At 41.7% G+C, this 25,308-nt stretch overlaps 1 protein-coding gene across 1 annotated transcript in view; it reads right to left on the bottom strand.

The window, feature by feature from the left end:
• The window catches only part of GALNT17 (polypeptide N-acetylgalactosaminyltransferase 17), a 269,664-nt gene that overhangs the window by 192,593 nt on the left and 51,763 nt on the right, over nt 1–25,308 (bottom strand). The window contains exon 2 of the mRNA XM_024205003.1: nt 10,918–11,101. Within this exon, the coding sequence (XP_024060771.1) occupies nt 10,918–11,101 (184 nt within the window). The remainder of the gene's footprint in view (nt 1–10,917; nt 11,102–25,308) is intronic.

Here is a 25,308-nt window from a genome sequence, read left to right as displayed (position 1 = left end):
CGGCTGGGCTCTGGCGCCCGGGCCCGAACCCCCCGAGCCCGGGCCTGCTGTGGGGACCCAGCAGCGCGCCCGCTGCGCCCAGCCCCTGGCCAGTCGCGTCTGGGCTGGCTGCCCCGCTGGTGCAATCCCACGGGCGGCCCCGGGGCGGAGGCATCGGCAGCCCTGTTCATTCCCCTGCGGGACCCGAGCGGGACGGGGGGCTGGGGACTGCTGCCCCCACTCCGGGGCCACCCGCAGGATTGCACCAGCTGGGTCCCCGCAGCAGGCCCAGGCTCAGGGGGTTCACGCCCCGGGCACCAGAGCCACAGTCGCGGAGCGCCACATGCTTGGCCGCTTCCCCCCGCGGCAGTGGGAGCTGCAGCAGCGGCTGCTCCCGAGTCCAGCTGCCCAGGTGGGGAGAAGGAACAGCCGCCGCCTGGCTCCGGAAAGTTGGAGCCTGGGGAGGAGGCGGTCCCCTTACTATGCCTCCCTATTTTCCCGGACATGTCCTGCTTTTTGGAAATTCCTCCCGGACGGGGATTTGAGGACCAAAAAGCCAGACATGTCCGGGAAAATCCGGACGTATGGTAACCCTACCCCACATAGCAAGCCTCTGAGTGCGACCCCTCCCCTTATCAATTAAAAACACTTTTTAATGTATTTAACACCATTATAAATGCTGGAGGCAAAGCGGGTTTGGGGTGGAGGCTGACAGCTTGTGATCCTCCCCATGTAATAGCCTCGCAATACCCTGAGGGGTCCCGACCCCCAGTTTGAGAACCTCTGCTCTACTCACAGAACTCCGATATTTCCAGTAGCAATCTGCATTTGGATAACATTAATGTATAGTTGCTAATGCCCAACCTGCTCCTTTTCTGCCAAAGCTTTGTATTTGATTCCACCGTTTGTCCCCAAGAAATGCCTTGAAGTGAGATCAGCTGTGAAATATTTGGAAGTACATGCAAAAGCTGAAACAGTTTGATCTTAGGGTGACCTTTCCAAGGGGTTCCCTACATTGTCTATGTTAAGTTCATAGCATATCCACGGGATTGTTAGATAAGAACATAAAATACTCTTTCTGGAAGGTTACGACGTGACACTACTTTATTTCTTAGAACCCATAACCCAAACATGCACAAACAAAAATCGAGAGAAAGAACAAGTCTTCTCTGTAAGGAAGTGATGCACAACTCACTACAACTTGCTCTTGGCTGGCTCTTTGCAGACTGGCTACTGAAAACCCAGTTCACACACTTCCCTACAGAACCCCCCTAGCCTGCAATCAGGACCTGAAAAGCCATTACACGTAATGTAATAGCTTGTAATTTTAACACCGTTTTCAATAAATCACAGTCTACCTCAGTGCTGTCAGAGGGGGTTGAGGGGAGCTATAAACTTGGTTCTTCTATTTACTTTGCTCTGAGTGAGTGTATGATGCTTGAAAATGCAGAGGTCCTGTTTTGCACAGCTCCAGATGAAAATTAAATGGGCTTTTATATCCTGTAAATGCTGTGGTGGCTTCTCCCTGATTAGGCTTTCCTGTACTCCTGGCAAAAAAAATTTTTATTGCATTTGCTGTAGGAGAAAAATCACTGTGCCTTGCAATGCTTTTGCTTGCTGCTAATATGCATGTAGAGTAGCACAAAACCTTCATAAGAGTTATCAGAATGCAATGTGAGAACGAGACAGAGGTCAAGAGAGTTCTTTCTATTGTTTGCAATGAACAACAAAGATTGTGATGAAAAGGCCTTGAAGTTCCATTCCTTGGCAAATGTCATTCGTGCAATTTTGAATGAAGTAAAGGTAAAAAATGTGCTCTCTTTCCCCTCAGCCTCATCTCGTGAACGCTAGCTAAACACAAGGAGCTGTGACACATGGGCAGGACTTGATTAAGTGTAACCTGCACACCTCTTGGGTATGGTGCTCCATCCCACCTAGTGGTACCGAGACCGATTAATGAGTCTGCTACAGCCTTAGCTAAGGGCCATAGTAGCAGCTCATGCATTTAGCTCCAGAGGTCCCAGGTTCGATCCCGCCTGGGGTCAGCTGGTGTTACATAAGTACTTGACACAATGCCATAAATATGCAAGTGAAGAAGCATTCCACCCATTAAACAAATGAAGGAAATTGCTAAGAGAAGAATGCTCCTGCCTGCTACACCAGATCTTTACCTACTGCAAGTCTGAAACCAAATTCACCAGAACTAAATTGCCCACAGGAACCTGTGTTCTTGCAGATGTAATCGGCAAAAGTACGTTGTCAACAATCTATTGGAGCCTGTATACCTCTGACTTTAAAGAGAAATAAGATACCTGGACAATTAAGGATTTTGACAGGGAGAGAAAAAAAAAAAGGTTATATTTAGTAGCCCAAAAGGTCAGCCTCAAATTCCATCTACCAGAGTCAAACGTACCTAATTCCCAACAGTTACATCCTCGTATGAGCCAGAAACCACCAAAATGCTGGAGAGTGTTCCTGCGCCGAAGCACTTACTAATCCTATGGAGGTCTTCCGAGTTATTCATTTTAGTCATCAGTACAGAACTATGTTGGCCTGATGCTCCCACCCCAAGCCAAAACACGCCTTGAGGAATAGATTCCTCAGGATACCCAAAGTGTGTTTTCTTTACTAAGACTCATGCTTGTGTCTGCCTAAAACCCCACAGCAAGGAAACAGAAGTGTCTCTCTCTCTCCTTAACTGAACTTAAACATCTCGACCAGCTCTTAGGAATACTAGGGTTCTATCATGGGACAGTTTAAGTGCCGTCCCATTGTATGTCTTAGATTCTGTGGAAGCAGGTTCCAGAGATTTAAAAGGCCCTGTCTCCAACACACACGACAGGGGTCACAGTTTCTGGGTTCCTGAGCAGTGCAGATGTCAAGGCACGTTGAGGTCCCATAGTTGTGAATGTCAGAGGTATTCCAGGGCCATCCTACTGAGGGCTTGAACCTGTCAAGATATAGCTAACGCTTAGTTAAATTAATGCCTATCAACAGATTATATTAACAATTGCATGATAATTAAACCGGTTGAAATTTCATTAGTTTAAAATTTTCTACAATATTTTTCATTGAAAATTTGATTTTTGACAAAACTTTGTTGAAAACGTTGGGGGTTTCAACCAGCTACAGAGCCAGTTGAAATTTTTCAAGAATCAAAAATTGCTGATGGAATTTTGAAGAAACAAAAACAAAAAATTACACATTATTTTTTAAATGCCCAGGAAAAATTATATTTACTTTTTTTTAAACCAGCTCATCATAATGTTTTGAAATCAACTGCCACGGAATCTGGCTTTCAATCCTATCTATCTCTGACAGATCCAAACCTGATTTTATTTTCGGACTATCGATCAGATAATGAATACTGTGTAAGAGGGTGGGGCTTGCCCCTTCAGGAATAGAATCCTGGGTCCAGCAAACCCTGATTACTAAGGAGGCACACCTCAACAGAGATCAGAGGCTGCTAGGAAAGAGTAGGTTCCAGGCAGTCCTAGGAGTTGGGACTGATTCTACAGACGGGAAAGGCTTGGGAGGAGCCCTGCTAAGAGGGTAAGTACACAGACTTGAGGAGACTTTATTTTGTAAGAAAAAAGAGTGCAAGACACCACAGGAATAAGAAAAGATTCTAGCCCGGTAGAGCTGAGAGCAGCCTGCCAAGGCAGGGAAGAGTTTCAGAAGTACAACTGGAAGAGAAGAGTTTTGTTTTCTGTTTTGTGTCAATAAATTAGACCTGGGGAGAAGGAGCGTTATTGGATAAAAAGCCTGTTTATTTAAGGAGCCCCTTGAAGGGGGAAATAGAGGCGAGGGGTTGCTTGAGAGCGGCAACGCATTCACACACTGGTATACCTAGCACACAGAACCAATCTTGGAACATCTGCATTCAAGTTGCAGCTAGAGCAAAAACACCTACTGCAACATGGTTCACCTTCACCAGGATGCCAGTTTGAAGAAAAAAGCTTCCTGAACCTCTTAAACTCTCTGTGCCTTCTTCCATCTTCCACTCGGAGAAATGCCTGGAGCCCAAGAGCTGCAGCAAAGCCCACAGGAATAAAAGCATGTGAGGCCAAATGATGGCAAAGAGCCCATTATTCACGGACTATCAGGAAAGCAGCTACAGAAATGAACTGTGTTGGTGACTCAGAATCAGGGGAAGAACTGAGGGTAATGGCTGTGACTCAAATCCTGAACCCGTTACTTGGAATGATTACAATAATTAGTGCCACTGATATGTCATTGGACATTTCTTAGAAAATAACTGTGGATGATGATCCACTTCTCCTACTCATTCCATTCCATGCCATACAAGCTTGAACAGCTGCATACTGGAAAAGACACAAGTCTATCTGTGCCATGCCTTACCCATCTCCTGCAAGGACCACATTGCAGCTCAGCAGTGGAGCAGGGTGTTCCATTAAAGAGGAAATATTCAGAATAATTAAAGAACAAGCTATATGCTTTTTTCTCCTTCCTTGCCTATGGATTTTCCCCCTTCACTTTAACATATTCTGTTGGCTTTAACAGTGTTGTCATGCTAACAACAGATGTTCGGAGACTCTATACAACAGAAGTACTTCACCTTCACCCAACTTGTCACAGTTCTGGGCAGACACAATACTTGTGGACGTTGTTTTTCTTAAATCTAGTCTTAATTCCCATGCCAAAATACCATTGAACCAGAATTAATTAGGATTCAAAAAGGTATTAGACATTTATCTAGATAATGAGAACTCCACATAGTTATATTAGGCGGGATAAAATATATATATTTAAATTAGGGATATAAACCCATATGGTTTAGGTCACTCACTAACAGCGGTGAGAAAGAAATATACCCGATGGGCAGATGGTTTCACAACTGTCCATTGTATGGTTTCTTGAACCTTTCTCTGAAGCATCTGCTGCTGGCCACTTTCAGAGACAAGATACTGGGCCATTGGTCTGATCCAGTCTAGCAATTCCTACTGTCCCAGTAAATTTAGGAGGATGTTATGTTCTATTAAATCAGAGCGTTCATGCATCACAGCATCACTGCATAAAGCAGAGGTGCACAAATTTAGCACCACAATACGCCACAGTGGCCATCCACCAGGAGCCCCAGGGCTACATCTTATTTGCATTTAAATGTGCCTTACGTTTAATAAAAAATAAAACTCTCGTCATCCGGTTTTCCTGTACTCTTATCTTCCTTCATCAATGAGTAGATATCGCTGCTTGAGTTCATCAGCAATAAAACCTGCAAACAATCAGCTTTTTCCTTCAGCACCAGTTACATGCTAGAACATATAACGAGAGTGTAACCCTGGCCTGCATTTCAGGGCATTGTGGGTCACGTGGAGCCTCTGGGTAGCACTTTGAGCACTTCTGATCTAATGGAAAAGACTCTTTTCCAGGTAGAATATGAGGCTAGAAGCCAATCTCATCTTAGGTCAAAGGTGTAAATGACTTGAATGGCCGTATCCAAGACTCATTTGTGTGCAATGCAAAACCATGCATGCTGTTATTTGATGTACCAATCCACAGCAGCACCAGAATTTGAACCTCAGATCTTCAGCTCTAAAATACAGACTCTCCGGACCACTCAAGCCTAAGGCGCCATTAGCTGACAGAAGTAGTAGGCTGTTATCCTCTATGTGGACGTAATTTACACTTCATAGTAGCATGCTTTATTGACATGACCAGCCGCTTTTGCTCAGTGGGTGACTGGGATCAGAAGAATCAGTGTTGCAAAAGATCAGGATTGAAGTTTCACAACCAGAGCGATCTTGAGGATGTTGGCATGGCATCAAAGCCAGTTTTATACCTGACGTGATCCAATACTGTTATTACCCTCCCTTCAGAAAGGGATCCAGACTAAACCCGAGGACAGTTCAGCTCTGGAGCGGAGCTACTTTTATTCCGGAGAAAGCCATGCACGCCTTTTTTATCTTTTTCTCAAAATAACAAAAGGAAGAACAAGTGCCTCTGAGTAGCACAAATTGCTACCTATGAATAGTTTGAGTCTGTGGGCATTATAATTGCCAAGTAGTCTCCAGTAGAGCTGAGTATGTTTTTGCAGTTATATTTAAAATTAATACTTGCTTTATAATGCTTATCAGCCAGGGCTTTTTTAAACAGTTTTCCTTACTAATGCCGCAATTTTAAATCCATTTAGGCTAATTTCCTTCGACTTGAATCTATTTTAATCAGAGACCAGGACACTTGACTTAAATGGTTTTTATAAAACTCTTCATAAAAATCAGCAATAAAAGAGCATTAGGAAAATGGAGAACAAAACTTGGAATAAGAATGAAAATTTCCAAATCCTCTAGCAAAGTCATAACCACTGCCCAACCAGACAAAACACCCACCTACAATGCCAAGATACTCAATCCCCAAAGAATCAAGTGCAAAAATATACTACGGAATGCTTCACAGAGACAAACAAAATTACTGTACCCCACAATGCCCCATATCAACCCTCTCCCAAAATATTATCCGAGTCCCACAATCATATATGGTATGTAACAAACGCAAAAACTCAATGGGAGGGAAATACAAAATAACACACACCAGATGTGACAGTTGTTTCTGCAGAAGAATAAACTGGAGTTGTGATAAGCTAAAAATGTCAATGAATTCAACCCCCCTGCCCCACATCTCAAAGAACATTAATTCCCAAACTCAACTCACAAATTAACTGGCTGTGCTAGAGGTAAGAATTCTGGATGGGAAAGTTTGTGTAAGGAGCTCATATTCAGGTGTTAGAGAAGGCTCTCTCTCCCTCACCGCCCAGGGGTTTTCAGTGTAGTAGGATTTGTAAATCAGGTAGCTAGAGGTGCAAACCCTTTGATGTGTATCTGCAGTTCATTTTGCTGATGCAAATATGCAAGTGCAAATTGTGCCTGCACAAAGGGAGATTTCGGCTTCAGTCCCTTTGAAAAAATCACCTAAATATTTCTGTTTTCATTGTTCAGGGGGACTTGGAAACCATTGGTGGCTGCCTGAAACTTATTCAGCATGCAGGCAAGTAAAGGACTTCAACTTGTCATGACATTAAGTCCTTAACCCTTTCCCAGCATGCCGTACGTATTTAACCGTATCTTCTTTTCGCATGATTATCAGTGGTCTGCAGATTCCAGGTAATATCTTTGTCACTAACCTAATGACATGGAATGTGGATATATCTCTTTTGTGCCTTAATCTTTCTAGACACATTTTATCGGAGCCTTTACTGACATCACAGACAAACTGACGCTTTCCCATTTCAGAGAACATTTTGTAAGACCTATCTAAAATTAAGTTTAATAAAAATAAGCTCCAGTAATGTCTGTTCCCAGACTCTTAACGAAATGATTGGCATCTCATTTGTCTACCCTTCTCTATGTGCTTAGCAGGTAAATGTAATATCTCATCATTATCATCTTAAAATTTATCTGGAAAAAAGCGTACATCGCCATTCAGAGACATTTGGAGCCTCCACTTAAACGCATCTGTGCTGAAGTAGCATTCCCTCATGAGCTAATTGTGCTCTAATATAGAATCACAGAAATGTAGGACTGGAATGGACCTCAATAGGTCATCCAGTCCAGTTCCCTGCACTGAGGCAGGACTAAGTATTATCTCGATCATCCCTGACAGGTGTTTGTTTAACCTGTTCTTAAAAACCTCCAATTTGTTCCAGTGCTCAACTACCCTGACAGTTAGGAAGTTTTTCTTGGTGTCTAACGTAAATCTATTTTACTGCAATTTAAGCCTATTACTTCTTGTCCTGTCCTCAGTGGTTAAGTAGAACAATTTAGCACCCTCTTCTTTATAACAACCTTTTACCTATTTGAAGACTTATGTCCTCCCTCAGTCTTCTCCAGACTAAACAAACCCATTTTTTTCAATCTTTCCTCATGACATATTTTCTAGACCTTTAATCATTTTTATTGCTCTCCTCTGGATTTTCTCCAACTTGTCCACATCTTGCCCAAAGTGTGACACCCAGAACTGGACACGGTACTCCAGTTGAGGCCTTATCAGTCCTGAGTAGAGTGGAAGAATTACTTCTTGTGCCTTGCTTACAACACTCCTGCTAATACATCCCATCCTGACTACAGAGCCTAAACCTGAAAATAAAATAAATAATACTTGGATCGACCTAACCTGCAAAGATCGCTCTTTTGACCCATACATTAGGCATTTCCTCATATCTCCCTTCTGTTACAACTGTGTGGTTGAACAACTAGCATGGAGTTGGTGAGGGAGGCAACTGACAGCAGATGCAAAGCCAAATGGCAGTGTTACAAGTTCAGTGTCTGGTGACCATCTTAATAGGAACATATGGACATAGGACTGGAAGGGACCTCCTGGGTCATCAAGTCCAGTCCCCTGCTGTCACAGGCAACCCCATCATATTATTATTATTTATTTGTATTATTGCACCTAGGAAGGAGTCCCTATCATGGACCAGGATGCCATTGTGCTAGGCTCTGTGCAAATACAGAGCAAAGAGACAGTAATCCCATTCATACACGTAATGTGCAGTACAGCACCACCTTGGGTTCAATTCTTGGGCCTAAACTCTCATTCCCTGGGCTAGCGTGCTTGGGGAGTGCAGCAAAGGCAGACTGCTCATCTATCCATTTGGTGGTGGGAGAGAAGGGCCTCTCTTCCCCACAACAGCAAATCCTCTGGGCGGATTAAAGCACAGTGCAGACTGGCACTGCAGGGATGCCCATCAGACTGACTCAGCTAGAAGGCTAGTGAGGCATAGTGCAGGGGCAATAGTTTATTCCTAGAACTCTAGCAGGACTAAGGAGCTGGCAGGGAAAGGAAGTAGAGGCTCTTTGCCCAATTCTAAAGAGCAACCGACATCTGTGAAAAGCTGTGTCTGATACCATAGTGGGCAGGGCTCTGCTGCCTGGAGTGGAACTTGGCTCTCCTATCATTATCACCCACAATTTTACACACAATATATTAAGTTTTGTCCTGGTAAACTGTCTCTTGGGTTTAATCCCAACCAATTAAATTGTTCACTATTGAACAAGATTGTCTAGTGACTGAGTTAAGGAGGAAGGGAGAAAGCATCAACTGAGATCATGGATCATTCTACAAATAGACTAGAAGCAAGAGGAAGACCAAGGACAGGGTAGGCCCGTTACAAATTGAGGCGGGGGTGGGGGGGGGGGGAATAACAGAAAAAGTGGAAATGGCAGAGGTGCTTAATGACTTCTTTGTTTCAGTTTTCACCAAGAAGGTTGGTGGTGATTGGACGTCTAACATAGTGAATGCCAGTGAAAATGAGGTAGGTTCAGAAGAGGCTAAAATAGGGAAAGAAGAAGTTAAAAATTACTTGGACAAATTAGATGTCTTCAAGTCACCAGGGCCTGATGAAATGCATCCTAGAATACTCAAGGAGCTGACTTAGGAGATATCTGAGCCATTAGCGATTAACTTTGAAAAGTCACGGAAGACTGGGGAGATTCCAGAAGACTGGAAAAGGGCAACTATAGTGCCAATCTAATAAAAGGGAAATAAGGACAACCCAGGGAATTACAGACCGGTCAGCTTAACTTCTGTACCCAGAAAGATAATGGAGCAAATAATTAAGCAATCAATTTGCAAACATCTAGAAGATAATAAGGTGGTAAGTAACAGTCAGCATGGATTTGTCAAAAACAAATCATGTCAAACCAACCTGATAGCTTTCTTTGACAGGGTAACAAGCCTTGTGGATAGGGAGGAAGCGGTAGACGTGGTATATCTTGACTTTAGTAAAGCTTTTGTACTGTCTCGCATGACCTTCTCATAAACAAACTAGGGAAATGCAACCTAGATGGAGCTACTATAAGGTGGGTGCAAAACTGGTTGGAAAACCATTCCCAGAGAGTAGTTATCAGTGGTTCACAGTCATGCTGGAAGGGCATAACGAGTGGGTCCCACAGGGATCAGTTCTGGGTCTGGTTCTGTTCAATATCTGCATCAATGATTTAGATAATGGCATACAGAGTACACTTCTCAAGTTTGCAGACGATGCCAAGCTGGGAGGGGTTGCAAGCTCTTTGGAGAATAGGATTAAAATTCAAAATGATCTGGACAAACTGGAGAAATGGTCTGAAGTAAATAGGTGAAATTCAATAAGGATAAATGCAAAGTACTCCATTTAGGAAGGAACAATCAGTTGCACACATACAAAATGGGAAATGACTGCCTAGGAAAGAGTACTGCGAAAAGGGAGCTGGGAGTCATAGTGGACCACAAGCTAAATATGAGTCAATAACACTGTTGCAAAAAAAGCAAAGATCCTTCTGGGATGTATTAGCAGGAGCATTGTAAGCAAGACAGGAGAAGAAATTCTTCCACTTTACTCCGTGCTGATTAGGCCTCAACTGGAGTATTGTGTCCAGTCCTGGGCTCCACATTTCAGGAAAGAGGTGGACAAATTGGAGAAAGTCCAGAGAAGAGCAACAAAAATGATTAAAGGTCTAGAAAACATGACCTATGAAGGAAGATTGAAAAAAATGGGTTTGTTTAGTCTGGAAAAGAGAAGACTGAGAGGGGACATGACAACAGTTTTCAAGTATGTAAAAGGTCGCTGCAAGGAGGAGGGAGGAAAAAATGTTCTTCTTAACCTCTGAGGATAGGACAAGAAGCAATGGGCTTAAACTGCAGCACAGGAGGTTTAGGCTGGACATTAGGAAAAACTTCCTAACTGTCAGAGTGGTTAAGCACTGGAATAAGTTGCCTATGGAAGTTGTGGAATCTCCATCACTGGAGATTTTTAAGAGCAAACACCTGTCAGGAATGGGCTAGATAATACTTAGTCCTGCCTTGAGTGCAGGGGACTGGACTAGATGACCTCTCGAGGTCCCTTCCAGTCCTATCATTCTATGATTCTATGGAGGAAATCAACACTGCTGGCTTATCGTTCACACCGGTGGTTCTGAGATGTTGATAATAAAGGATACTTACTTGGTTGGACGATAATCCGGTATGGAACGATCCAGTGAAATTTTCTCACTGAGGTAGGAATTATAGCCATATTTCTCGTGTGGCCCCTTAGCTTTCTCTTCCTCTGCTGGGGAAAGGGTAGCAGGAAGCCCACCTTTACCACGCCCACCGTAGCCTTCAATGAGACCAAGCGACTTAGACAAACCTTGGGAAAGAAAAAAAAGATAATTGTTGTAGAGTGCTTATATATCAAATCACCACCACAGCCCTTCTGTGGGGCAGTAGGTAGATGTCTTCCTAGTAGCTGCAGCCAAATAGTTACACATTTCTCCCGGCAATAAGTGAACATCTGTACGGACCAGCAAATCAGATGAAGGGTACTTTAATTAAGGACTCAAGTTAGATATTCAGAGTCTGTCATACTCATTTTCACAATTCCATTTGTTTGGAGAGATCGTACATTTTCACAAAGGATATACTGTTACGTGTCTGTTTGTTCGTATATCTACTATTTTAGAGTCCATCACTATTGCATGTACAGTACATGCTTCCCAGCCATGCAGGAAGAGGAGTTGAGAAATTCATCATCTGCAGTGATATAGCCCATCAGTTAACCAAAATGCAGCCCTGGAAAAAAGTTCCCCATCAGTAGCCAATACGATGATGCCTCCTGGAGAACTGTACATACTGCAAACTCTATTTAGTTGTTAGGGACGTTATGGTTATTTATACCTACTTCCCTTTCTCAGTAGGGTAATTACATATAAGGTTAGATGTCCCCAGGAGGAGAATGGGCTGAACACAGAATAAGAATAGAAACAAGTTGGGTAACTGCCAAGTGAATAAATTTTTTACTAAAGTATGAACAGTGAATAGCATACAAATGTTGCTGATTTAAAAACAAATTTTCCCTCCTAGCTTTCTTAAAGTGTCACAACATTCTTAGGCCTTTATCAAAAGGATTTATTCATTCATATCTGTGTAGCTGTAGGAATTAAACAAGGTTCAAGAATGAATCAAGGAAAATAATAATAATAATGATAAGGGAGGCTGTGGGAAACCAAGTTAAGACTTGCTTCACTAGCAATATATAGTGCCTGACATTTTAACATTTTTCACTAGTGGAGATTCAGACCTCTCTCTTTGGCAGATGCTAAGAAGTTTGATGGATGATTATTTTTTTTTTAAACCTTGATATTTCCTTCTTCATTTTTATTTCCGAGAGCCCTGATTCGCAAAGCAGGGCTCTCCATCACCCTGCTAATGCTTAAGACAAGAGAAGATGGTCTTGTAACTAAAGCACAGTAGTCAGAATTCAGAGATCAGAGTTCTACTCCCAAATTTGCCATGGACATCATGTGTAACCTTGGGCAGATGACTTAGCCTCTTTATGCCTTAGGTTCCTCCTTTTCAAGATAGGGATTTTAAATACTTCTCTACCTTAAAGGGTTGTTGCCAGGCTTAACGAAAATCATTTGTGAGCATAAATCACCGTGAAATCCTCTGACAGGAGGTGTTATTATTATCACAGCTTCTGACAAGGGATCTCTATCTTGCCAACTCTCCAGATTTTATCATGAATCTCATGATATTTAAGGGCTGGAAGTATGTGAAAATCTCAAAAAACAGAAAGCAAAATGAAAAATTTATTATTTTTCATGATTTTTAAGCTACTTGAGATTTTTGGGGGCTGACTCATAATACCTGGGGTTAGCAATACTGTAGAACCTGGTCTCACACTTTGCTTTTAGGACAGCCTGGACCATAGTCTGATCTCACTAACACCAGTGAAAATTCAGAGTAACTCTCCGATGGATAGATTTACTCCAGATTTGGACCCATAATTTTAATTCATTCTTCTTTACCCTGTTCATGAAATATCTTTACCGAGAACTCTCTGTGATGAGTAAAATTACCCTACTCTCTACCAGTGCTATTTCTTGGCTGGTAAGAATATAGCACAGTGTTATGAAATATCCCCAGAACGTCTTCCATGCAGTCACATTTTATTATAGGTGCCTTAAGCTCCTGCTGGTTAGCTTTTAAAGCTCTGACCCCTTAACCTTCCTGGGTTTTAGTTATTTATTTACTTAATTTACAACTGTGTTCCTCCCTTACAACATTTACCATTGTGATTTTTTTAAAAATAGGTTTCAGAAGTACTTAATAGAATTATGAGCTCTCCATGCAAAAGTGCTGAGCTAATGGTTTTTCTTCCTCTTTAGAGACCCCTTAGATGACCCTGAGGCTACATGTTGACAGGGCTTAGAGCCTTATCTACATTAGGGGTTTTTTAAGCAAAAGCTCCCTAAAGTTGCTAGCCCCAGAATAACTCACTAGTATGGAATGGTTGTCAGAATTTTTAATATCCTGTTTCACCAAGCTCAGAGCAGGTCTAAATGACATAGTGTTAAAAATCTCGGCAGCCACAGGAGGTATCCACCATCACTAACAGTGGTGGATCTGTATCAGTGCTAGCAATAGTGGGACATCTTTGCTAAAGAAACCTAGTGTAGTCAAGGTTCTGTGTCTTGTGAACATGCAACCTCACTGTCAACGGAGGAAGCTCTACTGAGTAAATAGCAAGAACTGACCTCCAGCTCATCAGCTTTGAATGAAAAAGCTCATCATGTCATTACCTATTTTATTTAGAGAGATTAGTCATGATAGACACACAAAAGTGTTGATTCATATCGACCAACTAAACAGTCACTGAAGCTAATTTCCAGATATACATCTTTCTGCGCTACTCCTCCATCAGCTCATGGTGTTACAGCGAAAGCTGATAAACGGATGTCAAACCATGTAATCAGTGAAATAAATTAAATACGTAATTCAATCATTCTGCACACACTAGGCAAGGGATCTGCAGTGAGCAAATATCCTCTTTCGGTGCTGTCCTGTCTGGCATATCAAAGGCACCCAAAGGGGTGGTCACAAAAAATGAAAATCCCCAGGTGTGATGTGACAACTAGGGTCTATGCATTGTACTCAGGGTTGGTCTCATGCCTCCTTCCCCAGCTTAGGCTGTCAGAAAGGTTCATCAATGCAGCTAAAGCGTCACTTTGTTTTAAGGTGCTTTGAACTGCCGATCAAGAAATGTTTGGCGAGGATGTTAACAGCCCAACTCCAACAGGAAAATGAAAGAGACAACATTTGTTTCCAACTGGTTGAAAAGCTGTCTCCAAAGAGATGAGATTGAAGAGAAATAGTCAGATAGGGACCCTGATCCAGCAAATCACTTAAGCCTTTTTTCATTTTATTTTATTTAGGTAAATAAATGTGCTTTAGGCACCCTTGTGCTTTCCATGTGCTTTAGGCACCTTTGAGGTAACTTAAAAATACAGCTGAAGTGCAGCCGTTCAATTTCAGCTAACAACTCCACTGAAACCAAATAACTTAAAAACTCAAATCCTCCTCAAACAATTCACCAAGCTCATAATTCCTCCTCCCAGCCACTCCATTTTCAAATGCCTGGGAAAAGAGAGGAGTCTTACAAACATGCCTTTCACACACCATTCCAGTTGGGCCTCATTGTTTGCTTGGGCTCCCCCCACCTATTTTTCGTCATGTTGTTCTTAGATTATAAACTGTCTGGGGCCAAGAACTATCGTTTTGTTCTGTGTTTTGTACAGCACCTAGCACAACAGGGCCCTGGTTTGTGACAAGAAATTCTAGGTGTTACTGCAACACAAAGAAATAATAATAGTCTGCTGAAGATCATCAGATTTGGGCTATTTTGGACCATAGGAAGAGTTATTTCCAAAGATACAAGACCAGCACCCTCCTCTCATTTATACCAACGGGACTGTGGCTTCCGTACCATTGCTGATATCCGCTCTGATAGTATGGCCCATACAACATGTCTGTAGCTTTAAGCAAGAGTGGTACCATTGAGTTCAATGGGACTAGTTGCATGCTTAAAGTAAAACGTGCTTAAGGCCTTTATAGATAGTAAGTATATTTTTAATTCTCTGTTTGTCTTTCGCTGCTTCTAGGGACCCTATGTCTGGGTCTCAAAGAGTGAGTGATCTCCCCTACCAGGTCCATGCTGCTGACAGAGAATGAATCATTAGATGCTTCTGGTGATTTAGAAGCAGGGAACAGTGAATTGATTCTGATAAAAATAGAACAGACATGAACCTTTCCCAACAAGGAAACCAAATCTTTATTATTCTGGCCAGGCACAGAAACATAACTGCCAAACTGCTGCCAGAAAGGTGCTTTTTTTGCTTTAGTTCCATCCTGTCTAGAAGTGATAAACACCATTAATCTCGCCAAAAAAGCCTGACATTAGGTGATTCTCTGCCCAATTTTACAAACTCAAGAGATTCAGATAGTTTGGATAAAGGTCAGGTATTGATCTGGACTGGATCTCTGAACATTTCTGAGCCACACCCATCATTAAATTACATTCTCCCAAATAACACCTCAGAAAGGGTATTTTACTCAAAGTCTCCCAGATAGATTTGAATTTTGGGGCAAAGGAGCATCCAGCTGCAATAAGTAAGAGTCTATGCCTACACCGCTAAATATCTGAGTCACTCCCGCTGAAAAGCCAGAAATCAAATTCTCCAGGGACTCACAAAGTGTTGGTTTTCTTCATGATGGTATAAAAAATTAATTTCTATAGCAAAATTATTCCTACACTAACACCGTTACAGTAACTATATTCTTCTTCTCTTAAACTAGCAATATATTTGATAACGAGACAGTAGCTTTCTCAGATAATAAAATACAATATAATGTGATACACAATCTTCAATTACAAAGCACCCAGTCAAACAGAGAGTCCATGCACAGTGCAACTGGGAAAAACATTTTGCTATACTTCAGCACAACTGAAAGCAAACATTAATCTGGCTTGTATAAATATTTAGGGAGCAAACTTCCTTCATTTAGAAGTACAGAGAGTTTGCAATAGAAAGGGCTTAAGGGTGCAAATGATCATTTACTGGCAAAGATTGTCCCAAGCCATAATTGTTGGATCCAAATTAAGAACTGAGTTTCTCTAAAAGGTCAGGAGTGTTCGAATTCAGTTCAGACAGTTATAGAGCTCAGGACCAGCTGAAAAGTTTGGATCAGTTCCAAACTTCTCCAAAGTCAGACTGTTAGCACCCAGGATTTTTGTTCATACCCTGGTCTTGTTATTAGAAGAATAAAAGCAAAACTTAACAGAAAGCAACTCAGAGTTGGAAGACCTAAGAGACCTGGCTGGAATAGAGAATACGAGAAGAGCTGCAGCCATGCCCTGGAGCTAAGATCTCAATGGGTCTCACAAGCTAAGCCGGGAGACTAGACAATACTTTGACGGGAGACCATCAAGGAAACCCCAAGACACTGCATGAAGTGGTGCTGGTAATTTAATTAGGACTCTCTTCTTTCCAAGCTTGTACTGAAACAATTGCCTCCAGCAGGTAATGTGCTTCTGGAGGTGCCATCTTTCAAATGCACCTTAGAACCGTCACACTGATCGCTTCTGGTCATTAAAGATGCATGTTCCTTTTTTTCCCCCCCAAGAGGACCATTGTCCCAGCCCAATTCTGAATAAATTACATACCGCCACCCTAAATTTTCCATATAGTTTCAAATGGATATAGTATTCCTTTGTTCTTCCTAATTTCTTGTGTACCATTGCTGGGTGATTGAACAGCTGTTATATTCCATTCCAAAGTGCCTAGATACCAGTGGTGATGTGATTCTTGTAGATGGTCTATAGTAAAGCTCAAGGGGATGACATACGCTGTAATAAGTCATATTAAATCAGAAGATATAATATATATGATTTGAAAGAAAGATCTACATTTTACAGTGCATGCACTGATACTCTGAGGCTACTGACAAGTAATGGAGTGACCCATACCGTGTGAAGAGACGACTGTCTGTTCCAGGTACCTAGATACTGTGTTTGGATGCGGATGATTCAGAAAGTGCATTTGCAGGAAGGTCAAGAGAAAGAGCATATTTCAGCAATCCAACCTATTTATAATGACTGTATGAATAACGCTCACAGCACTGGCCAAGGTAAGGGAACTCCTTAACCTGGCAATATTACTTAAGTGCTATTCATTTAAAAAAAAAAAAAAAAAAGCTGATCAAGTGGTGGCATGAAATGCTCAACTGAAAGGAAACTCAGCATCAAAAACACAGCCAAGAACTGTACGGATTTTGCTGACATAAAAGCCAAGGCATCCAAATGCAAACCGAGGAAGTTCACCTTAGTCAGCCTCTGCCTAAGACCAACCCGCAGATACTCATTCTTAGTAGGATATAGGCACAACCAATTTTTTCCCCTTCTACAGGAATGAATTTATATCAGATGTCTAAGCCAGTCTAACAGACTACCATACATGGACTGGCGTCAAAAGGGGGGGAAATAGTTATAACTATGTTGATAGCAGGAAAAATCTACAGCACACTGCCTCATATTAAAAACTGAAAGCAATAACAACATATAGAAATTAAATACGAGTGCCAGTGTTGCACTGTCATTTCTAAAGGCACAAAATTGCCTTCAGGGTCAGTAAATCCAACTTTTTGACACAACTGCATGTTGATGCCCGACAGAAACATATCTACCTGATCCATGTGCAGATGTCCAGATTTGCCTACGTATTTATGAACTCGGTAGACTTCCTCTAGTACAAGTACTGAGATAGATCCTTAGAAGGTATCAATTGGCATAGTTCCATTTAGTTGAGGTTCTGGCCAGCTACATTTATTATTTTGCTCTCTCTAACTTTTTCCTATCTGCCGTGCTCCTGAGCTCTGTTTGTTCTTTGTAAGCAATTTTGGACAGGGACTCTGGCTTGTGTTGTGCGTAGTGCTGGTTGAAAATTTTCCCACTGAATGTTTTTCCATCACAAAATAATGATTAGTCCAAACTGAAAGATTCTATGGGCTCATGTCAACTTTGATGAAATTTTGTTTAGGAAAAAAATGGAAATGAATCATTTTGATAAGGTCAAACGGTTCCGTTTCAATCCTATTTGTTTTGACCTTATCCGAATGGTATGTTTTGATTTTCCTTTTCAAAATGACGTTATTTTGCAATTTATTTTTATTGTTGCATTATTTTTTTATTTTTACTTTATTAATTTATAGTTTATATTTATTATTTCTTATTGTATATGTATTTTAATATTTTAATGTTTTCTTTCACAAAATAATTACAAATAAAATGATATAAAATATAATAAATGGTGTGCCTGACCCAAAATGAAATGTTTTCAAAAATGATGTGTCTTGGGAAATTTTGAAATTCAATGTTTCATTCCAAGTCGGAATATTTTTTTTTTCCTGAAATGGCAGAAATTCCTGTGAATCCTGGTTCCCAGACAGCTTTAGTCATTTGTTTGTACATTGTAAAGAACAGTGGGGTGCTGGTCTATGATTGGGGTCCCCAGACATTACCATAATACAAATAATAAATAATAATTCTACTCACAATTGTTGCTGTTGAGAGATATAACATGCACCTTTCGCAACCCTTCCCTTCTAGCCTACTCTTCAGCATGTGAAAGAGTTATCAGGACAATGCTCCCAAACCCTGCCAGCTCAGACACCGAGTAAATGCATTGGATCTGGATGGAATACAGTTCTGCTTGGCAGGCTGGATCCAGAGCTGATGATATCAGCACATTAAAAAAAAAAAAAAAAAAAGGCAAATTTCTGCCCTCTTGCCTATTGATTTAATGTATCAGAGGGCAGAAAGTGACTCCAAGAGTCTGTCCTGCAGAGGCTGGAGAGCAATAATCAAGGAAAACATTAGGACAGGCATGAGAAATTGGAAGGTTACTGAGAGGGTGGGTGAGATGATGTTGGAAGAAAGGTCAAAGGTGGGGAGGGATAAAAAATATTGGCGATCCAGGTCCTATTTAGTTTTGATACACTATCTACCTGTCAGTGCATTTCATCACCTCTCGGACACTAAGCTGGCTGCATGTATTGTTTTCCCAAGGTTTCTCACTCCATTTATTGTGCAGTTTTACTTGGCTGATTCATAAGTGTCACAATTTGTTTCCTCCATGGCAAACAGCAAGAAATGCCTACAAAGCCCTTTGCTCTAGTTTCTTCCTCATAGGGCTGGACAGCTCTTAATAATGGCTGGTTTGGTCTAGGGTGACCAGATGTCCCGATTTTATAGGGACAGTCCTGATTTTTGGGTCTTTTTCTTATATAGGTTCCTATTACCCCCTCACCCCCATCCCGATTTTTCACATTTGATGTCTGGTCACCCTGGTTTGGTCTGTCTCATACTCTTCTCTGAAATATAAATCTGTTGGCTATTTGTTGAGGCTCGGGAAGGAAAGCCCAACATAAGCAACTGCAACTGTGAATGATTCACTAACCTTGCTGTCTTGTCGGGATAAATTTTCAGCACAGAGAGTTAGACCCCCTGGCTACCATTAAAACTGATTGAAACAGTGAGGTTAAACTGCCATGCTAAAGATTTCTCCCGCAAAGCCTCTGGAATGAGATATATTTTATTACCCTGTTTCCCCGAAAATAAGACAGTGTCTTATATTAATTTTTGCTCCCAAAGATGCGCTAGGTCTTATTTTCAGGGGAGGTCTTATTTTTCCTGGAGCTTCGGGGCCTTATATTCCGGGGTGGCCTTATTATCGGGGAGGTCTTATTTTCGGGGGGATGCCTTATATTACAGCGAGAGGCAAAACTGGAAGTAGGTCTTATTTTCGGGGGATGTCTTACTTTCGGGGAAACAGGGTATATACTACCTAAAATGTTATACAGAGAGATTGTTTTTAATTATATTTTATTTAATATAACTAATTTAATATAATCAAATGTATAACATTATAGTATTGTACATTACAGACAATGTAACTAGTCAGATAACACCTAGACACAAGTTGGGTGCTTTACAGTTCAAAAAGAAAGGCAAGGCTCTTGCCCCACGCAGCCTACAGTCTTCCACCCCTATTTAGCAAACATGTACAACCAGTAACCCCATGCACATGACCAGTTCCAGCAATGTCCTAGATCTGCTCACATACTTGAGTGTTGGCACCTAATCTTGATGAGTGGAGTTAACAAACAATAGCAGCTAGAGATAGAGAAGGCCATGAGGTTAAACTGAGGAAGGCCATGGGTTAAAGTATGTGGTTACCATGTTCAGGCATGTGCATATCTGGGCATTCATGTAAAAAGGTTTCTCTAATGCAGGGGTGGGCAAACTATGGCCCACAGACCAGATCTGGCCCACGAGCTGTTTTAAGCCAGTCCGTGAGCTCCCACTGGGGAGCGGGGTCTGGGGCTTGTCCCGCTCCGGTGCTCTACCCGGGGTGCCGGGTCGGGGGCCGCACCACGCGGCTCGGCCCCGCTCTGATGCTCCAGCCAGGTCACTCCCAGAAGCAGCCGCATGGCCCCACTCTGAGGGTAGGGGACCCCTCCACACGTAGGAGCAGGAGAAGGGACATGCCGCTGCTTCCAGGAGTCGCTTGAGGTAAGAGCCGCTCGTAGCCTGCACCCCAAGCCTCTCCCCATGCCCCAACCCCCTGCCCTGATCCTCCTCCAGCTCTCCAAACCCCTTGATCCCAGCACGGAGCACCCTCCTGCAACCCAAACCTCTCATCCCCACCCCCACCCCGGAACCTGCATCCCTTCCTGCACTCCTGCCCCAGCCCTGATCCCCCTTCTGCCCGCCGAACCCCTCGGACCCAGCCCAGAGCACCCTCCTACACCCCAAACTCCTCATCCCCAGCCCCATCCCAGAGCCTGCACCCCCAACCAGAGCCCTCACCCCCTCCTGCACCCCAATTTTGTGAGCATTCATGGCCCGCCATACAATTTCTATTCCCCGATGTGGCCCTTAAGCCAAAAAGTTTGCCCATCCATGCTCTAATGTAATAATCACAGGCTAGATTCTGACTCAGGCTAAGTACCTGTGCAAGGAACTAAGACCCACCTTAGATCCATATTGAGCCACCTGGAATTTAGGTCTAGGAGTAAGCATAACAACTTGCTTGCTTCCTGCCTACCCAGAAGAGATGGGTGGAGATTACATTACATTATCACCCTCTCCAAAGCCCCTTTACGATACCAGAATGGTGTAAAGGGACCTTAGTGTGAGGTTCAAGGGCAATTGTGAGTTATTTTGGGGAAGTTGTATGGCCTGTGTTCTACAGGAGGTCAGACAAGACGATTACAATGGTCCCTTTTGGCTTTGGAATCTATGAATATGCACTCAGAGAAAAAAATCAGGCTAACAGTTTTTGATTTTTTTGTGAAGTTCTGTCCAAGTGGTTAACAGAAATTATTCTGCATATTTTCCTCCCACAGAATCTATTATTTTCAGGTCAAATTTTCTCAGGAGAAGTTGTTTATTTAAAAAATCCACATAGTCTCCCCACCCCCTTTTCTGTGAACCATTTCTTTTGTCTGCAAATGAGCCAATTACAGGGGGGGGGGGGAAGAGAGAGAGAGATAATCACCTCACATATTACATGGGCATTTATTTTTAATCTGGCAAGAAAGGAAATGCCACATTTTAGTGCATGCATTATAAAAACCAAAATTCAACTCACCCCATTCCCTTTGTTATGTGAATGGGCACACATGATTCATTTTTGTTCACACCAAGCCAAGCTATATTTCCATAACAGAGCCTTTGATAACCACAAAAAGAAAAAGTGCAGAGAACTCCACAAAGTCCACTGGAGTTCTCACCATGCAGATCTAATTTAGCTACAAAGACCCTAAGATACATTGAATTTTACAATGGGAATCAGCATATATTTCTACTTCAAATTTCTGCACAAGGCTAACATAGCCATTTTCCATATGATCCCTCTCAGGTCTACAGTTCAAAACTTCTCATTAAAATGCTCTTTAAAGTGCTGGTTACTTTGGACTCAGTGTCTCCCACAATGGCCAGTCCGAAAAGTAATAAGAGCATTTCAATGCAAATATGTCATTGTTATGCAAATTTCTCTGCCGAAAGAGAAACTTTGGGTCTATATATGTATTTTCTGCAACCACCTACATGCTTTTTCCTGCTAATTATCCCTTACTGAGCTATGGACTTGCTACTTTTTAAGGTCAAGAAAATCTATTTTACAGGGTTTTGCTCAGTACATTTAATCTTTTATATAGGCTTTTCTCTGGCTGTGCTTGGACACCATTCTCACTTGGAGACTTAACAATTCATTGGTGGTTCACCAATGGTTCACCGAATTTGGTCCATTCGGATACGCAGGGCACCCTAGAGAGTATTTTTGCTCTTTCAACTTCTTCTTATTTGTTTGTGCTTGCAAATAGGTCAAAGGGGTGACATGGCAAGACTTGTAATATCTGAGGGCACTTATAAGAGATGCAATTCAGTAACAGGAGAGGAACATTTTGTACTGATTCCTCTTCCCCTTAGCTCCCTTCGTCTCACACACATAGTGTGAAATGCATACTAACCGTATAGGATTCAAAATGCACATTATTAATGAATCAAGATGTTGTATGTAATAAAAATATATTAGTAATGAAACAGTACCTGGGTATATGCACATCAGCACCCCTTGTAGGACGGAATCATAACTGCTCATCTAGATCCTAATCCTTATACTGCTTACAGTGAAGGTAGAGTGTCATATAGCTCAAGTACCAGGAGCCACAGTTTTGGAGTCAATGAAACTACTCACGTGTTTAAAGTTAAGCATGTGTATATGTCCTTTGCAAGATAGGGGTTTTGAAGCAAGAGGTTCAGCATTTGCCCTCTACTGTCAATGCAAAATTATGGATGGTCAGACTGCACAACAGAATGAGAATATGGAATTCCTAGAAGGCCACAGATTTGTGTCTGATCAAAGGCTCTAAATGCTTTAAGACATAATTAATGTTCAAGGAACCCCTATAAGGAAGCTAAATATATTAGTTAGATTTTAAACTCTTTGAGGCAGGGACCATCTTTTTGTTCTGTATTTGTACAGCAACTAGCATACTGGGATTCTGGTCCATGTTTGGAACCCTAGTTGTATGCTGCTGCAATACAAATAAATAATAAGAACAAATTACACCCATTTTTCTGATGGTCAAACAGCTGGAACAGACATGCTCACGCTCGCTCTCATCAAGCTAGTGCACCAACAGTAGTACTGTAACCATGGTAGCCTGGGCAACGGCAGGTAAATGCATGGGCTAGCCACCCCGAATGCGTACCCACAGGGTCTGGTGCACTTGGATCTACTCTGCTTTGAAACAGGAGTAGGTCAGTGCACACGAGGGAACTTTTAGTGTGTGGTAACAGGCTTCACATGGACAGTTAGTGCATGGCACACTAGCGCACTGCAGAATTACACCCTGCTTGCTGTGCATTAACTGTTGGTCTAGGCGAGCTCAAAACCAATAGGCAATTTGGCAAGGATAACCACTGTAGATCAATTTAGGGATGAATGCAGTCATTATAGCATAGCTCAACCAATCTGATTTCAGACATATGAACCCTGTCTCTACTGTACCTAACCCACTTTCTTGCTTTTTTATTCATCATCACACCTTGAAGCTGCAAATCAGACCAAACAATCCCCAGCTTCTATTACTAGCAGGTAAACACCACCATAAACCATAGTTTTCAGTGTGTGCACAGACAGATATAAATGTAGATTAGTAAAAATAATAAATATGTTTTCTCCTTGAAAGCTCGAAGCACATTCTTGTATGGCTTTAGTTACAATGCTGGCAATCAAGAGGCACTTTAATATGATTTAGTATTTAAAACTTTGCCCAAAATACATATTTACTTCATTTTGAAAAGATCAGATTTCTAAAAGGATAAATTTAAAAGGACAATGTCCAGTCCTTTAGGCCAAACGATTGAACGTACTTTTGAATTTGTACATTCTTGTAGGAAATGTGGTCCCCATTCCCATGGGGCTAGTTATACCCTTTTAAAATTGATCTTCCCAGAACAGACTCATTTGAAAGCAAGAAAATTAATACGTCCTTCACATAAACAAAGAAAGAATTACACAATAAGGCCCTCATCCTGCAACTGGATCCATACAGGCAGATCCCTTACACCTGAGCAAGTCTGATTGAAATCAACGGGCTCCAACCAGACACCAGAGTCCACCTGCAAAGATGTGACTGCCAGCTCGGGCACTGTGGTACGAGAAGGGATTTAATACATTGGGGTTTTTTTTAAGGTTCTAGAGTAAATTCTGCATTTTCTGGATGGATTAATTAGTCTAATTAGCTATTAGTTGACTAATTAGATTGTAAGTTCTTTGGGGCAAGAGATGTTTTATTATGTGTTTGTACAGTACCTAACAATTTAGGGAGCTTGGTGCATGACTGGGTTCCCTAAACATTCTTCCAATATAAATAATAATAAATACAAAATGTTTAGGGACAGTAGGACAATTCATGGAGTAAGATGCTGCTAATCAGTGTAAAAGTATCAGAATTGGACCCTTAGGGACAAGAGCTATCTCCTTTATTATGAGTAAAATGTCTCTCTCAATGGGGCTTTGATCCCTGATTGGGACCTCTATGTGCTACCTCAATACAAATACATAAATAATGATGCCAATAAAGAATACTGGAGAGAAACTCTAAACTGTACAGAAATTGATAACTGCATCAATATATGTCTGGCTTCAAGCATTTAACAGCACTTTAAATGAAACATATTTTTATCTTTTAAGATTTCCTAATTTACATCTCCAGCCAACAGTTGGCTGCAGCTCCATTGACCTATTTTTAAAAAAATGAATGAGTCTCTTCTCTTGAGTTGGGAAAAAAAACAGCTGTTCCTCATTTGGAACAGAAAACAATATCTTCAAGCCTATGTCCTTCCTGTCCTACATTACTATTGCCCAATAGCCCGGACTCCAGGAAATACCAGAATTATATTCTTAATAGCTTGTGAGAAGTGTGCAGCTATTTCTTGGCATTCTATGAAGAGACTATTGGTGAATACTTGGGATAAGCAGTCCTCGTGTTTAAAAAAAGAAAGCTCATAAATACAAACAAAAATATTTGTAATAAGGCCTTGGAGTTTTAAAGCCAACATTTCAAAGACTCTGTTACATGAATAAAAAGCTCTGTGGGGCATTTTCAAGGCAATTGAAATCTTTCCCTTAAAAATCTTACAGAAACGATACAATACTTGAATGCAGTTCTGTGCATGTGGCATGTTTGCCAATAGTATGGAGAACACATGACAGCAAAACCCTCAGCATCTATACTGAAAAAGTAGATTGCAGAAAATTTCTACACAGAACGGGGTAGGATAAATGCTTTCCATATGCACTTATGAATCTGAGTTCAGCACTCATTATTGCATTTGCTGTTGAGGAGGTTATATGGATATCACCGATTGCAGAAATTGACTCACTGTTTGTAAAAAGAACCCCCTATTGTGCATGCTTCTGGTTAAAACAGCCAGTGTGAATTTGC

Source organism: Terrapene carolina, unplaced genomic scaffold, assembly GCF_002925995.2.
Source record: "Terrapene carolina triunguis isolate 2854851 unplaced genomic scaffold, T_m_triunguis-2.0 Scaffold231, whole genome shotgun sequence".
NCBI classification, from domain to species: domain Eukaryota; kingdom Metazoa; phylum Chordata; order Testudines; family Emydidae; genus Terrapene; species Terrapene triunguis.
This window is presented reverse-complemented; position numbering and strand designations above follow the sequence as displayed.